Here is a 13,886-nt window from a genome sequence, read left to right as displayed (position 1 = left end):
CGACTCTTGGTCATTATTAGACCACCGCTGGAGTGGGCCTACGCGGAAGGGCTTCGCCCATGGAGGACCTCAGAGGTAGCGGGCTTCTACAGCATTTCCTTGGCAGAGGCGTCGAGCTAGTTAGAGAGAGCCTACCACCACAGGACGAAGGGCCTCTCTCCTCTGCTGAAGGTTTTAGAGGATGGGTCCGATGATCCGGCCTCTCCTTCGAAACCTTCACAGAAGCGCCTTCGTCTCCACACAGGACATCCTCTGACCACTTCGACATCGACCGCAAGCAGGCAGCTGTTTGTGGCCCACCTTCCCTCCTCATGAGTATACGCATTATCTCTTGGAACGTTAACGGGTTCCACTCATCAGGAACCCGTGGCCTCAGGAAGATGGTGCTCAGACAGGAGCTCCAGCCAGCCTTGGTGGGAAGAGTAGATGTGCTCCTACTACAGGAACACAAGCTTTCGGCTTCTCAGACCAGTATTTGTGGGAAGGTCCTCACAGGACACTCCCACACCTACTGGGAACCTTCGATTGGCGAGCAGGGGAGGAGCGGGGGTGTCTGTACCTCCATCGACGCTTCTCTAGTTCAGCATGTGTGTGGTTTTAGCACTCTGATCCCAGGATGTGCGCTTTGGGTGGGCTTGCATATTGAGGGATCCCGTATCGGCATCCTCAATATCTACGCCCCGACCGATCTTAGACGTACAGCCGTTTTTTGGAGATCCTTGACAGACTTGTTGCCAGAGATGGACTCTTGGATTGTAGGAGGGGACTTCAACAACCTTGAGACCTTAGAGGATCAGCAGGGACGGGGCCCAAAGTTCCTCGGTATAGCTCAGGTAGAGCAGGCAGATTGGGACTCCTTCCTCTTCGCAGTGGAAGGTCGGGACAGTTGGAGGGAGCCTTCCTTTCGCAGATGGTCCGGGAGTCTGGACTTCTCTTGGGGTTACAGGAGGGAGGGAGGAAGACTTCTGGAGAGGTTGGACCGTTTCTATGTCAGCGATTGGGCGCTTAGCAGAGGAGGAGAGTCAGGAGTGGTTCCAGGGACGACACTCTCCGATCATGCCCCAGTCATCCTAGTCCTGGACTCAGCCTCTCACTCCTCACCTCCACGTTCATGCCGGATCCCAGACTCCATCTACTCCAGAGCAGCGGTTCACAGCAGGATAGTGGACCTGTGGGAGCAGGATTGGGACCCCACCAGGGATATGGCAGCACAGGTAGCTCAGGCGCTTGCTGAGTCCAGCCTCATCTGTCAGCAGGAGGCGATTCAGATCAGACAGCAGTGTTGGGCGCGCGAGAGGGGTCTCAGACGTGATCTCGCTTCGATTCAGCGGATGCAGCAGTTTTCTCCAGGCTCTGAGGAGCTCAAACAGTAGGAGGTTCGGGCCCGAGCCATGCTAGAGGAGATCACCCATTGTCGCTCAGAGTTTTCATTTCATGCTTCCAAGTCCTTCTGGGCTAGGAAAGGCGACAGGATGTGCAAAGAGTTCTTCAAGACTCATGGACAAAGGTCAATAGGGGAACATCTCCGTTCTCTTAGGGCGCAAGATAGTAGTGTCAGGACAGATCCAAACGAGGTCCGGGACTTGGCGATAGATTTCTACAGATCATTGTTCCAGCAGGAGCCCCCAGACACTCGTCGCCGCATTTGCAGGGAGGAGGTGTGGAGATCTACACCGCGGCTTGTGCAGCCCAGCATGAGCGACGCCCTTCTCGCCCCTTTCACCGTGGCAGAGATGCAGGATGCGGTGAGCGCTATTGATGGGCAGAAATGCCCAGGTGAGGATGGCCTCTCTACAGCTTTCTTCACCACCTTTTGGGAGCAGATCCACCGGCCCTTGCTCGCAGCCTTCCAGCATATCTTCTCCAGCGGGCAGATGCCAGAGAGCCTTGCGACAAGCCTGATTTGCCTCATTCCCAAAGGGGGGGACCGTCAGGAGATCAGACAGTGATGCCCTATCACCCTCCTCCCGACCGCCTACAAAATCCTTGCCAAGATGATCAGTAGCCGCATCCGCCCCCTGCTACACGACTTGATTCATGACACCTAGACTGGTTTCGTCCAAGATCGCAACATTTTGGACAACATCTTCACTTTCTCAGAGGCGACGGAATGGGCTCAGCACAGTGGCCAGCACCTTGCCGTACTCCTTCTTGATTTTGAGAAGGCGTACTACAGGGTAGACTGGTCCTTCTTGGAAGGTACACTCTCTCGGTTTGGTTTCCCGGACGAGTGGATCAGAGGTATTGCTAGCCTTTACAGATCGGCCAACCGAGTTATCATCAGCGGCAGGATGGGGGAGAGATTCACACTCGAGCGCTCGGTGCGTCAGGGCTGTCCACTAGCGCCTTACCTCTTCCTATTTTTTGCGGAGGCCATGACCCACTTCCTTCGAGCCCGTACCACTGGTCTTCGCGGGATGCGTCTCCCTATTCGAGATGATGCAGAGCTTCTGGACTCCGAGTATGCAGACGACACAGCCCTATATGTGCAGGATGATGTCGAGTCACTGGAGCGAGTGAGACTGTCCCTAGAGATTTTTTGCCTTGCGGCTGGGGCGAAAATCAACTGGCATAAGTCAGTTGGTTTTCTTACGGATCCGGGAGCCAGCTCACAGTGGGGTATTTTCCTGGGGTTTCGCTGGATCCCTAGAGGACAGACGACACGTTACCTGGGATTCCAGGTAGGCCTGGACATCACACCGGCTCAGCAATTCTTGCCGGTCCTAGCCTCCATACGACGGAAGCTTGCTTTCTGGAGCACGGCTCGGCTTTCCTTGGCAGGCAGGGCCCTTGTGGTCAACCAGGTCCTTCTTGCCACTGCTTGGTATGTAGCCTCTTGCTCGTGTTTCTCGAGATCATGTGTAGCCCAGCTGAGGAGACTGCTGCGAAACTTCCTATGGTCTGGTTCAGACGGTTCCGGCACCACTAGAGCTAGGGTCGCTTGGCAGACGGTCATTCTCCCCCAGACAGAGGGCGGCCTCGGAATCATAGATCCAGAACTGCAGAGTCAGGCACTTCTTGGCAAGTTAGTCGTCCGCGGTCTGACCCCAGGAGGGCAGACGTGGAAGCTCTTGCTACAGCATGGTCTCAGCGCATTTACTCCCCAGAGAGGGGGTGTTTGGCAGCCTTCTATCCGATGGATCTTCACTTCAGCTCCTTTGACTCAGCCCCGCTCCCCCTTCCTCCGCAGCCTCATCTCGGTCTGGAGGAAGTTGCGACACAGCCTTTCCCAGGTTCCCCCCAGCTGCCGAGAGGAGATAGACAGACAACCCCTGATCTGGAGCAGCCAGGTGACAGATGTTACAGGTTGCCAGCTTAGAGAGAGATCCCATATCCCTTGGGCACTCTGGGCGCGTGGGCTCGCGCGCTCACTCCGGGTTTGGAGGGACGTCTACAGCCAACTGAGCCCAGGCGAGCTGGCAGCAGCAGTAGGTACGGCACGTGGGCTCCACGCTCGGCGAGCAGAGATTGATGCTGCCATTCCTGCAGGTTGGAGGATTCCCATAGTCACCGGACAACTCTTCCCGGGAGATGAGAGGTGGCTAGGACAGTTCACTCCACGAGGCATTCCTTTGGTTGTTGCAGGCCTCTTCTCGGACTCCTCGGTACACTTCTTCTCCGTCACTGATGACAGTCGCCTACAGAGCAGAGAGGCCGTGATCGACCCCCGGCTCCCCTGGCATCGCTTGCGCATTGTAGGGCTGCAAGGGAAGACGTGGCATATAGACCCCTTGATTATGCAGGACCAGGATTGGAGACTCTGGATATGGGAGGGCCGTTCCTTGACAGAGGTGGAGTGGGACCCAGGAGAGTGGCGCTGGCCACCATCGGAGACCTCAGAGAACCCTACCACTTTCTTTTCTTACAGTGCGCGCACGGGGTGCGCGCACGGGTCGGCGTGCTCTTGGGGCTCTCCAGCGCAGGCTACCCACACAGGCACATAGGTGGTATGCCCAGGGGATATCTTTGGTCTTTCTTCGCGCTTTCTGGAAGACTCTTTGGGCTAGCTGGCGGCCGAGGAAGATCTCCTACTTCCTTTGGATGGTGGCACACAAGGGGCTTCCAGTTGGCAGTGGCTGAGGCAGATGGGGCAGGAGGGGCTTTGCCAGATGTGTTTTCAGGAGGAGTCGTCCCTGAAGCACTGCCTTTGGAGCTGCTCGCATGCGCAGACGGTTTGGAAGGGAGTCATGGGGATCTTAGCGAGGGCTACACCCGAGCCAGGACCGATCACTTGGGGAGCCGTTTGCTGGTGCAGCACTGAGATGGGACATCACTTGGCCTATGAGTTCTCTAGACATGATCCCGTCTTTTTCATCACGCAGGCCACCTGGGCATACATTGACAGCTTCCCTTGGCATCTGACAGAGACAGATGCAGGAGCGATGCCTCGACACCCAGTTTGGGAGATCATAGGGAGCATTGCAGGCTGGCATATCTGAACTTCCAGATGCGTGCAAACTGTAGGAGATCAAACCTCTTCTGCTACCCAGACCCTCGCAGACATTTGGAGCACGATCGTTCACACGCTCAAGGGTCAGTGGGATCAGATTCAGGGAGAGTCCCAAGCAGGGAAGGAAAAGAGACGATGTTTCCTTCGCGACTGGGACCACCGGGAGTTGTTCTTCCAGCACTCTACTCAGAGTCTTCAGTGGCACTATGCCCCTCCACCGTGGCTGTTTGTCCACTCTCCGATGATTATGCCCTGAGAGGCTTGTATTTAGCATTTTGATTCCTCGGGCTGAATCTGTTTTGTGATTGCAGCCCGCTGGCCTTTAGGCCTTCTTGTACTCTCGATTTCAAGTAATATAACTAGCACTACTTTTTGCGCAAAAAAAAAAAAAAAAAAAGAAGTCTCAGCAAAAAAGGGAGAGTCTCTCCAATCTCTAAGAAAAGTAACTCTCCTGGAGGAGGCTGCTCCAGATGATCCCTGCATGGTCGCCAAATGGCCATCAAAGTGTGTATCGTATCTGTCCAAGTACTGGCCAAGATCTGAGAAGGGTGAACCTGAGAACCCTCCAAAGCCTCAGTGCATCTGGCTCTCCAAATGTGCCATGCTGCAATGCTAGCTAGGATCTCCCATGGAGAGTCGACTGAGGAGTGAGCAGCCCTGAAAAGAGTGGCCGGAACATCCTCTAGAGAGCACGACTCCACAAGGTGTCGTCGGATGTGAAGAGCCCAAGAGGAATCAAGTCTCTCAAAAAATACCTGGGGCCCTGAAAGAGTAAGCCAAGCCACTGATCCCCAGGTCATATATAAAGGTAGGCGAACAAAAGTGCTGAAAAGTTTTGCAATCCCCTTCCATGTGATTCTCGCCTGTCTGCAATCCCAAAGGCAGTGTTGTATTGTCTCCAAAGCTTGCTACACCCTCTCCCTCAGCCCGGTCCCTCCCTCTCTCCCTTGCCCTCAGCCCCTCCCTCCCTTCTCCTCCTCCCCTTCAGCCTGCCCCCTTCCAGCCCGCTCCCTCTCCTTCCCCTCTCAGCCTGCTCCTCCGCCCCCTCCCTGCCTGCTCCCCCGCCCCCTCCCCGCCTCTTCGCCCCCTCCCTGCCTGCTCCCCCACCCCCTCCCTACCTCTCTGCCCCTTCCCTGCCTCTCAGCCTGCCCCTCCTCTCCCTCTCCTCCCCCTTCCCTTCACCCCCCGCTCCCTCTCCTCCCCCTCTCAGCCTGCTCCTCCGCCCCCTCCCTGCCTGCTCCTCCGCCCCCTCCCTGCCTCTCAGCCCGCCCCTTCCTCTTCCTCTCCTCTCCCTCTCACCCTGCACCGCCCCCTCCCTGCCCCTCCCTCTCCTTCCTCTCCCTCTCCTCTCCCTCTCAGCCCGCCCCCTCCTTGCCCCTCAGCCCGCCCCCTTCCTACCTCTCCTTCCTCTCCCTCTCCTCTCCCTAGCCTGCCCCCTCCCTCCTCTCAGCCTGCCCCCTCCCCTTCAGCCTCTCAGCCTCTCCCCTTTACCCCTCCCCTCCTCGCCCCTTCCGTCGCTCCCTCCTCACCTCCTTTCCCTGTTTTCTACCCCCCTTTCTCCTGCAGCTTTTTTTTGGAGCGGAAGGAGCCTCCAAATTGTCAGAGTCGGCCTCCTCACCTCGATTGGCGATGGATACTCCATCAGCCAATCCTACTCCACCTCCACCGGCCGCGAAAACTATTACCTTTTCTAAAGACGAGTTGCAGCAGCTCAAGAAGCATGTAGAGATTGAATGCTCTACCACATTGCTAGCACGCATCTTCGGGTCTCACCCCTCCAGATCCCAAGCCAGAGACTGGATGCTTGCGGCTCTCCCCCCAGACCTCACTCCACGATTGTTAGATGTTCGTCTTCTGGGACAAGGTTTTTTCCAGGTTGTTTTTGACACTCTAGAGGCTGCGAGCACTGTGCTCAAGGCTGAGTTTTTACACCTGGGACACAGGAAGATCTTCTTTGAAGCCTTTCATATTGGTTTCGACCCAGTGGAGGCAGATAAGGAAATCTTTTCGCTCTTCATCAGATTCCCCGGGCTTCCCCAAGTTTACCATCGACTTCTTTCTGTTATTGGGGAGCATTTTGGCGCAGTTGCTGAGATCCCACCCCTCCCTGGGTTGCCATTGACTACAGCAGAGGCAATTCAAATTCTCTATGCACATTCATAATCCATTGACTCAGCTTTCAAATCAGGCACAAAAACCCTCTATCTTGAGTTTCTCGCTTTGAAACAGCAGAAACATGACACAAGACTCACATCAAGTTTCTGTAACTGTGATGCAAGGGCTGGCAGTGCATGGGGTAACGGTCCTCTTGGGCAACAGCTAAGACGAAGCAATTGAGCCTACAGGAAAAATACAACAGAGCATTAGCAACCATTTCTTACAAAATATTGTTATAACTATCATATTACTCATTAGAACGAACCGATCTGCAAAGTCTTCATGATTAAATTGAACAGCAACAGCATCTAAGCAAAGGTAAATATCAACAATGCAAGAAGGTACTTCTCATCAAAACCTACAAGAATAAAATCTTTATGGACTAATTTGTCTGATCCATCTTCAAAAGCAAAGTGCTGTGGATCAAAAGACAGTGTCTCTCTTGCTTCTTGTTCAATATTGGCCGGTAAGGGTTGCCGTATGCCTTGCTCCATTGGAAAAGAGTTCTGCATGCAATTTTACAAAACCATGCTGTCTCAACCATGCATGAAGTGATTCAAAATAGAAGTTTGTAGACAATAGTGTCATCGTCTGTTCAAATACGAACAAAAGACTGCCAGATCTCGCAGGAAACAGAGTGCATTGACTGTCAAGATGTGTTGTCATATACTGCCAAACTATTTTAAACAGACACGATATCTTTCATCAAATGGTGTGCAAAAAGTGTACATATGGATTGTGATGCACTGCCAACGTATTCTAAATGGATGCCATACTCTCACTCTGCTCTGACACTTACATACACATACATCATCAAATCACTTCATGTTTGGGAAACCCATCCAAAATAAGGCAGAGACAAGATGAGTAATGCAGGATTACAAAAGATATCACCTTGAAGGCTGCAGAATACACCCCACTGCACAGCTTCTGTAGCAGTTCAGACACGGATGAAAACTGAACAGTCTTCTTTGGTGTAAAGATGCCTACATTTTCTTCCTTTTCATCAAATGCTGTCAGATTTACAGCTGCAAGTTGACCGACCCGTGGCTCTAGATCCTGTGGTTGTAGTTCAGAAAACAGATATCTGTCTGATTTTTTATTCTTGCCCTGCAAAGCCGATGCGCTAAATTCCCCATATTTGAAGAGTTTTTCAGGGACGTCTCTATAACCAACAGCCAAGGGGTCCCGTCTTCCCAAACTTGCAATTGAACTCCCAACATTGTTTTGCAGAGTGTTCTTTTTGGTTTGGTGTGATTCTCCTTTCCAGTAGCTCTCATCACCAAGTTCAGTGAACAAATCTACTACCCCATACACAGGTGGGACTCTCATATCCTGCAAAGAGTATGCTGTCGTATTTGAAGCTGCAACCCAAGAATCAACTGATCTTGTGGACCCTTGGCTCTCCTGGACATGCAATATAAGACCAGAAGGCAGAACATCATGAACATGTTCGTAAAGACACCTCAGCTGCACATGGTCAAATATGCATCCTTGCACACACAAATTTCTAAGCAATCTACATACCATGTCACTTACCACATCTATGCGAATGAAGTTATCAAACACTCCTTGCAACTTTTATTCCAAAAACAGCAATCAGAAAAGCAAGCAGTGTGGTTTCTGCATTGTCAGCACACAGCATACAGAAAATAGTATTGTATAGGAAGAGTGGTAGCTTGCGAAGAAGCACATTGAAATCGTAAGCCATAGCACTTAATCAAATATCCGTATGCTATACACTAGTAAAATCAGGCTTTTCTCAACCGAGTCACAAATTGTGGTGCTGATCAGTCCAAATGGTTTAAACCAATAGCAGCATACAAAACAGTAAACAGAAACAAAGCAGGCACCATGCACCATAAACACCAAAAAGTAAGTATAGGATGGCTAAGTATTATTAGCCATAAAAAGACAATTTCCATGTCCACTTAAGCTGGCCTATTTTAAGGATAACCAACTCACACATAAAGACACCAAATGTCAACATTTTCCATCCATATACTTAAGGAGACACAGGCATTTTTTTAAATGAGGGGGAAAAACTTCATGGACAGGAAGATGTTCTGAAAACAATTCTTTTGCAGCCGATAACAAAAAAGACCATCGTCATAAGGGCAGAGCCACCATTATGATCCACGCAAGCACAAACACTTGCAAGACCATGGCCACTTAATGTATCGAAAGATCTACAAAAATTTTCATGGACAGGAGGACGTCATGAAAACAATTCTTTTGCAGTCTATAACAAAAAGCCCATCGTCATAAGGGCACAGCCACCATTATGCTCTACACAAGCACAAACACTTGCAAGACCATGGCAACTTATTGTATTGTAAGATCTAAACTGCCTAGACATATGGAGGTTCCTTCCCAACCATGTACAAGGGATGGCATATGGCCAATGGACAGGAATGCCTTCAGTGGACCAGAGGGCTTCAGTGACCATCTCTTGTATACAAGGGAGTGCCTAGGTGACTTCTTTACTTGGCCAAGCAACTATGTGGTCGCTAGGACAATTGGAAGCAACAACCGACAAGGCTCGATGAGGAAGAGAGAAGAACGAATGAGAGTGAAAGGAGGAAATTCTACAAATAGGAGAAGTCATAAGTCATGGCTAGTCAATGCAACTAGTCAGGATGGTGAGGTAGAGGGGAAGGGTATTCAAGAGAAGAGAGAGAAGAAGCTTAAGATACAAGCTTGCCATGTAGTGTGGGATTGAGACCCCTTATACTTGCTTAGTCATGTATATGGAAGAACTTGTTGTCTGTTCTTACTTGTAAGTTTGGTGTGTATCCGACTCTTTGTGCATTGCTCCTTAGTATCCCGAAGCAAGAAATATGTCTCCTTGCACTTGTGGCCTTAGGCCTTCGGTAATACTTCTGCGAGAAAACGAGCCCCTACCTTAGACATTTTCGGCAATCATGGTGGGACTCTTCTGATGCTAGGAGTATCAAGTGGAGTGACATCTTTGGACCGTAGGGTTGACACTAAGGGAGCAAGTGAGAACTAGAAGATACTGGACAGTGGAAAAGAGACTTCCAACAAACCAAATGACATACAAGAAGCAATATGTAAGACAAAAGCTTGGGAAACCCCCTACTAGAGCATAAAGGGGACAAATTTTATTGTTTTTAAACAAAAAAATGAACTTTCTATTAATGCTTGGAGAAAACAAAAACCAAACAAGTCGATTGTCACGAAGGTGCCGACTGGAAAAGATAACCCCATTCGTGCCTGGCGGCGAAGGCCAGCCCACCTCCCGAGAACCCAACTCACTACCTAGGGTGTCTCAAGGACAGGGGCTAACATCTAGAAAGAGGACTGTGAAGCCAACGAAATCCCCAAGTAGAGAAAAAGGGGATCAATTTAAGTGATGACTAGAGCCACCCTTTTCATTGAGGCCCTTATGGACTTGGACTAACGAGAACGATGGTGGTCAAACCCAAGTTGCAACTCAAAGGAAGAGGGTGAAGCTTCATTTGACACTCTCAAAGGTCAACACTACATCCCCTCTTCTTCTACATCCATGTTTTCGTCAGAAGTCATGTCTACTAGTCGTTTTTCCTTTTGCTTCCTTTTGCTATCCCGTCCTACCTTTGCTCGTCTGCTGCTTGCCTTTAAGCCCGAGCAATAGATCCGAGAACTCCGATACTGATCATGGCATCTTTTTTGGGATGATGTTGCATCTGAGGTTGTACCTCCTCCATCTGTTGGTCATTTGCAGCCACATGTGCAACCAGAAATTCAGCCTGATATGCCTATCATTGATCAGGATCATTTGCACAAGGCTCTTGACCACGAAAGAGCAGAAATTCAGGAGCCTAAAAAGGTACCCCGTTGGCTCCTTGACACATTAAAAGACAGCAAACAAGACGCTCCTCTACCAGCCCGTACGAGAGCAGCTATCCGGAAAGAGCATGCTAGTTTTGTTGCTTATGCTTTGGTTGCTACAGCATGCAATGAAGAGCCCTTATGTCATCAAGATGCCTTTCAGATTGATTGTTGGATGAAGGCCATGCAAGCTGAATTGGATTCTATCCATCAGAATAACACTTGAGACTTGTGTGATTTGCCTCATGGCAAGAATGCCATTGGAACTAAGTGGGTTTACAAAATCAAACGGAAAGCTGATGGTTCAGTGGACCGTTACAAAGCCCGTCTTGTTGCTAAGGGCTATGCTCAGCAGCATGGAATTGACTTTGGGGAGACTTTTTCTCCCACTTCCAGGATCACTACTATTCGCATTGTTATTGCCTTTGCTGCCCACTTTCATTGGCAGATACATCAGCTGGATATTAAGACAGCTTTCCTTCATGGGCATTTGCCGGAAGAAGTCTATGTTTCCCAACCTCCTAGCTTTGAGGTTGAAGGTTCTGAAAGCAAGGTATGCCGCTTGAAAAAGGCCCTCTGGCATATGGGGATGGAGGAGCCCTTGTCTGCTGTCTACCCGCGGCTCCTGTTTGCTGCCCCCTCCTCCTCGTCGCCCCTCCTCCCTGCCTTGCCCTCACCCCGCCTCACCCCTCCTCCCTCTCCGCTCTACCCTGCCCTCCCCACTCCACCTCCAGCCCTCGCCCTGCCTTCTCCCGCCCTGCGCCTCCTCCCTTTGCTGCTTCCCCGCCCTGCCTTCTCCCCCGCCCTACCTTCTCCCCCCCGCGCTGCCTCCCCTTGCTCCGTCGCCCCCCGCCCTACCTTCTCCCCTGCTCCACCCCTCCTTCCGCCTCCTTGCCTCCCACTCCCCCTCCTTGCTGCCCCGCACATCCTCCCGTCCTTCTGCCCCCCTCCCGCCAGTGCACCCCCCTCGCCACTCCGTCTCCCCCCTCCTTCTCCTCCTCTTCTCCCACCTCTCCCGCCCTCCTTCCTCCTCTTCATTCCTCCTTCTCCTCTCCCTCCTTTCTCTCCTACCGAGACCCCAACCGAGAGACCCTAGTCATTCGCTTCAGAGATTCACATGCTCGACTAGCGACACTCCGACGCCGAGCCACTCTATGAGAGCATCCCACCCTGTCCATGGATGAGGATTTGACACCACTACAGATTGAGGAGCGACGAGTTCTTCTGTAGCAGCGGGATGTTGCCCGCAAGGAGGGGAAATGGGCCGTGCTCTGAGATGGTAGGTTGTTGACCGGCACCCGTCGGGCTCCCACCCGTATCCCCTAGGGGAACAAGGCCTATGAGACTCAAGTTTCCGAGACCCCAGCCTGCACCATTTGGAACTGTAATGGTACCTTATGGTCAGACCCAGGGAACTTCTCAAGACACACCAGAGCCCAAAACGTCCACTACCGATAGTCACTGGCTACACATGGGAGTCAGCCTTCAGGAATGGGACGAGGGATACAGGAGGAGTCCGATGATCAAGTGGGGTCGCAGTATTGTACAGGTCTTCCCTCACTGGATCCATCTCCATTGAGAGGAAGGACGCACACTCCCGATTCATGTGGATCCGGATCCGACACACAAACACCCGTGACCTTTTCATAGCAATATGCTACTTCCCGCGAGACACATCCCACTTCGCCATAGTGGCACGAGAGGAGGGTGAGACATCGCCATATGCACCCTTACATCAGGATATCCCAGACCTTTCAACCCGCGGGGAAGTTCTCCTTGTTGGGGACTTCAACGCCAGGACGAGCACGCGCCAGACACCACTCCTGGACTTCCGAGACGACTCTATCATGCTACCAGACATGGACCTAGACGAAGCAAGTATGACCAGGACCTCATCGGACCGACACGGGCCTGTTACACCATATGGACACGTGCTCCTTGATCTGGGCAAGATGCATGATCTCATCATCTACAACGGGCATAACCTATGGCCCTCCTCAGGTGGTTTTACTTGCTTCCCATACGGGGGGGGCACTAGTGTAGTAGATTACATCATGGGATCCCCTACCTTCACTTCATGTATCACCGACTTCACCGTAGCACCACTCCCTCCAGGAGCTGATCACACATACCTATTCTTCACTATCGCCACCGCACGCTTAGCCACACCATACACACCACATAGGAAGCACGACACCTACCATGACACACTTTGATCATAGTCTCTCACCGGCCTACTCTGGACGCCTAAACAGACTCCTAACCTACATCGATCACATACCACTCATAGAGGACCGTGCTACCCTGATTAGTCGCACACTCCACGAGGCTGCCCTCCAAATCTTTCCCCACACCACACGGTCCACTAGACCACCACCTCTTGATTCTATACACTGCAACAACTGGTACGATGTGGAGTGCAAGGCTTATTGCCGACAGCTCCGACTTGAAACCAGATGTCACCTCCGACAGCACGACACCTACCATGACACACTTTGATCATAGTCTCTCACCGGCCTACTCTTGACGCCTAAACAGACTCCTAACCTACATCGATCACATACCACTCATAGAGGACCGTGCTACCCCGATTAGTCGCACACTCCACGAGGCTGCCCTCCAAATCTTTCCCCACACCACACGGTCCACTAGACCACCACCTCTTGGTTCTATACCCTGCAACAACTGGTACGATGTGGAGTGCAAGGCTTATCGCCGACAGCTCCGACTTGAAACCAGATGTCACCTCCCGAACACACCAGACACGGTACGCAAGTACCACTGTCTCGTACGTCGGAAGAAGCAGGCATTTCTTCGTTGAAATGAGGAGGAGCTGATGAACATCTTGTACAACAACAACTCTAAGGATTTTTGGCGGAGATTCCTTGAGCGTAGGTCTCCATCACCCCTCACCGACATGAGAGTCTGGCACACGTATGCGCACCATCTTTACGATGTCCCACACCAGCCCACTCCAGATCTCATACACACACCTCGCCCCACCACTTGCACGTTGTTCACCAGAGGGGGAGTCAAGGACACGACATTGAAACTGCACAATGGCCGAGCTAAGGATCACGAGGGGCTATGCACTGAGTTTATTGCATATGGGATCGACACGTTAGCCCCGATCCTAGCAAAGCTATTCAATGACGCTGTTTGCCTTGGCTTCCCCCCCGCACTTGGACACTCAACACCATCACCCCCATCCACAAGGCAGGGGATCCCATGGACCCGAGTAAGTACAAGACTATCATGATTGGACATGTGATGTCCAAGATCTATGCAGCTGTATTGGACGCGTCGGTCAGCCTGTTCGCAAAGATGAGAGGGCTCAGAGCAGAGGGTCAGGCCGGTTTAAGGCGAGACCATGGGACTATGGATCACATACTCACACTCAGGAGTGTCATTGAGAAGGCCAAATCACGGAAGGAGAGGGTATATT

At 51.7% G+C, this 13,886-nt stretch overlaps 1 protein-coding gene across 2 annotated transcripts in view; it reads right to left on the bottom strand.

Annotated features, from left to right (window-relative positions):
* Positions 1-13,886, bottom strand: part of GCN2 (protein kinase family protein) — a 352,386-nt gene that overhangs the window by 280,351 nt on the left and 58,149 nt on the right. For both annotated transcript variants that reach the window (XM_087391372.1, XM_087391373.1), the window contains exons 6-8: positions 7,502-8,014; positions 6,970-7,113; positions 6,703-6,789 (exon numbers count right to left, since the gene is read on the bottom strand). In XM_087391372.1, the coding sequence (XP_087247498.1) occupies positions 6,703-6,789; positions 6,970-7,113; positions 7,502-8,014 (744 nt within the window). The remainder of the gene's footprint in view (positions 1-6,702; positions 6,790-6,969; positions 7,114-7,501; positions 8,015-13,886) is intronic.

Source organism: Dipteris shenzhenensis, chromosome 20 (genome assembly GCF_047967505.1).
Source record: "Dipteris shenzhenensis isolate YYH24624 ecotype China chromosome 20, Dip_SZ_1.0, whole genome shotgun sequence".
Classification (NCBI taxonomy): domain Eukaryota; kingdom Viridiplantae; phylum Streptophyta; class Polypodiopsida; order Gleicheniales; family Dipteridaceae; genus Dipteris; species Dipteris shenzhenensis.
This window is presented reverse-complemented; position numbering and strand designations above follow the sequence as displayed.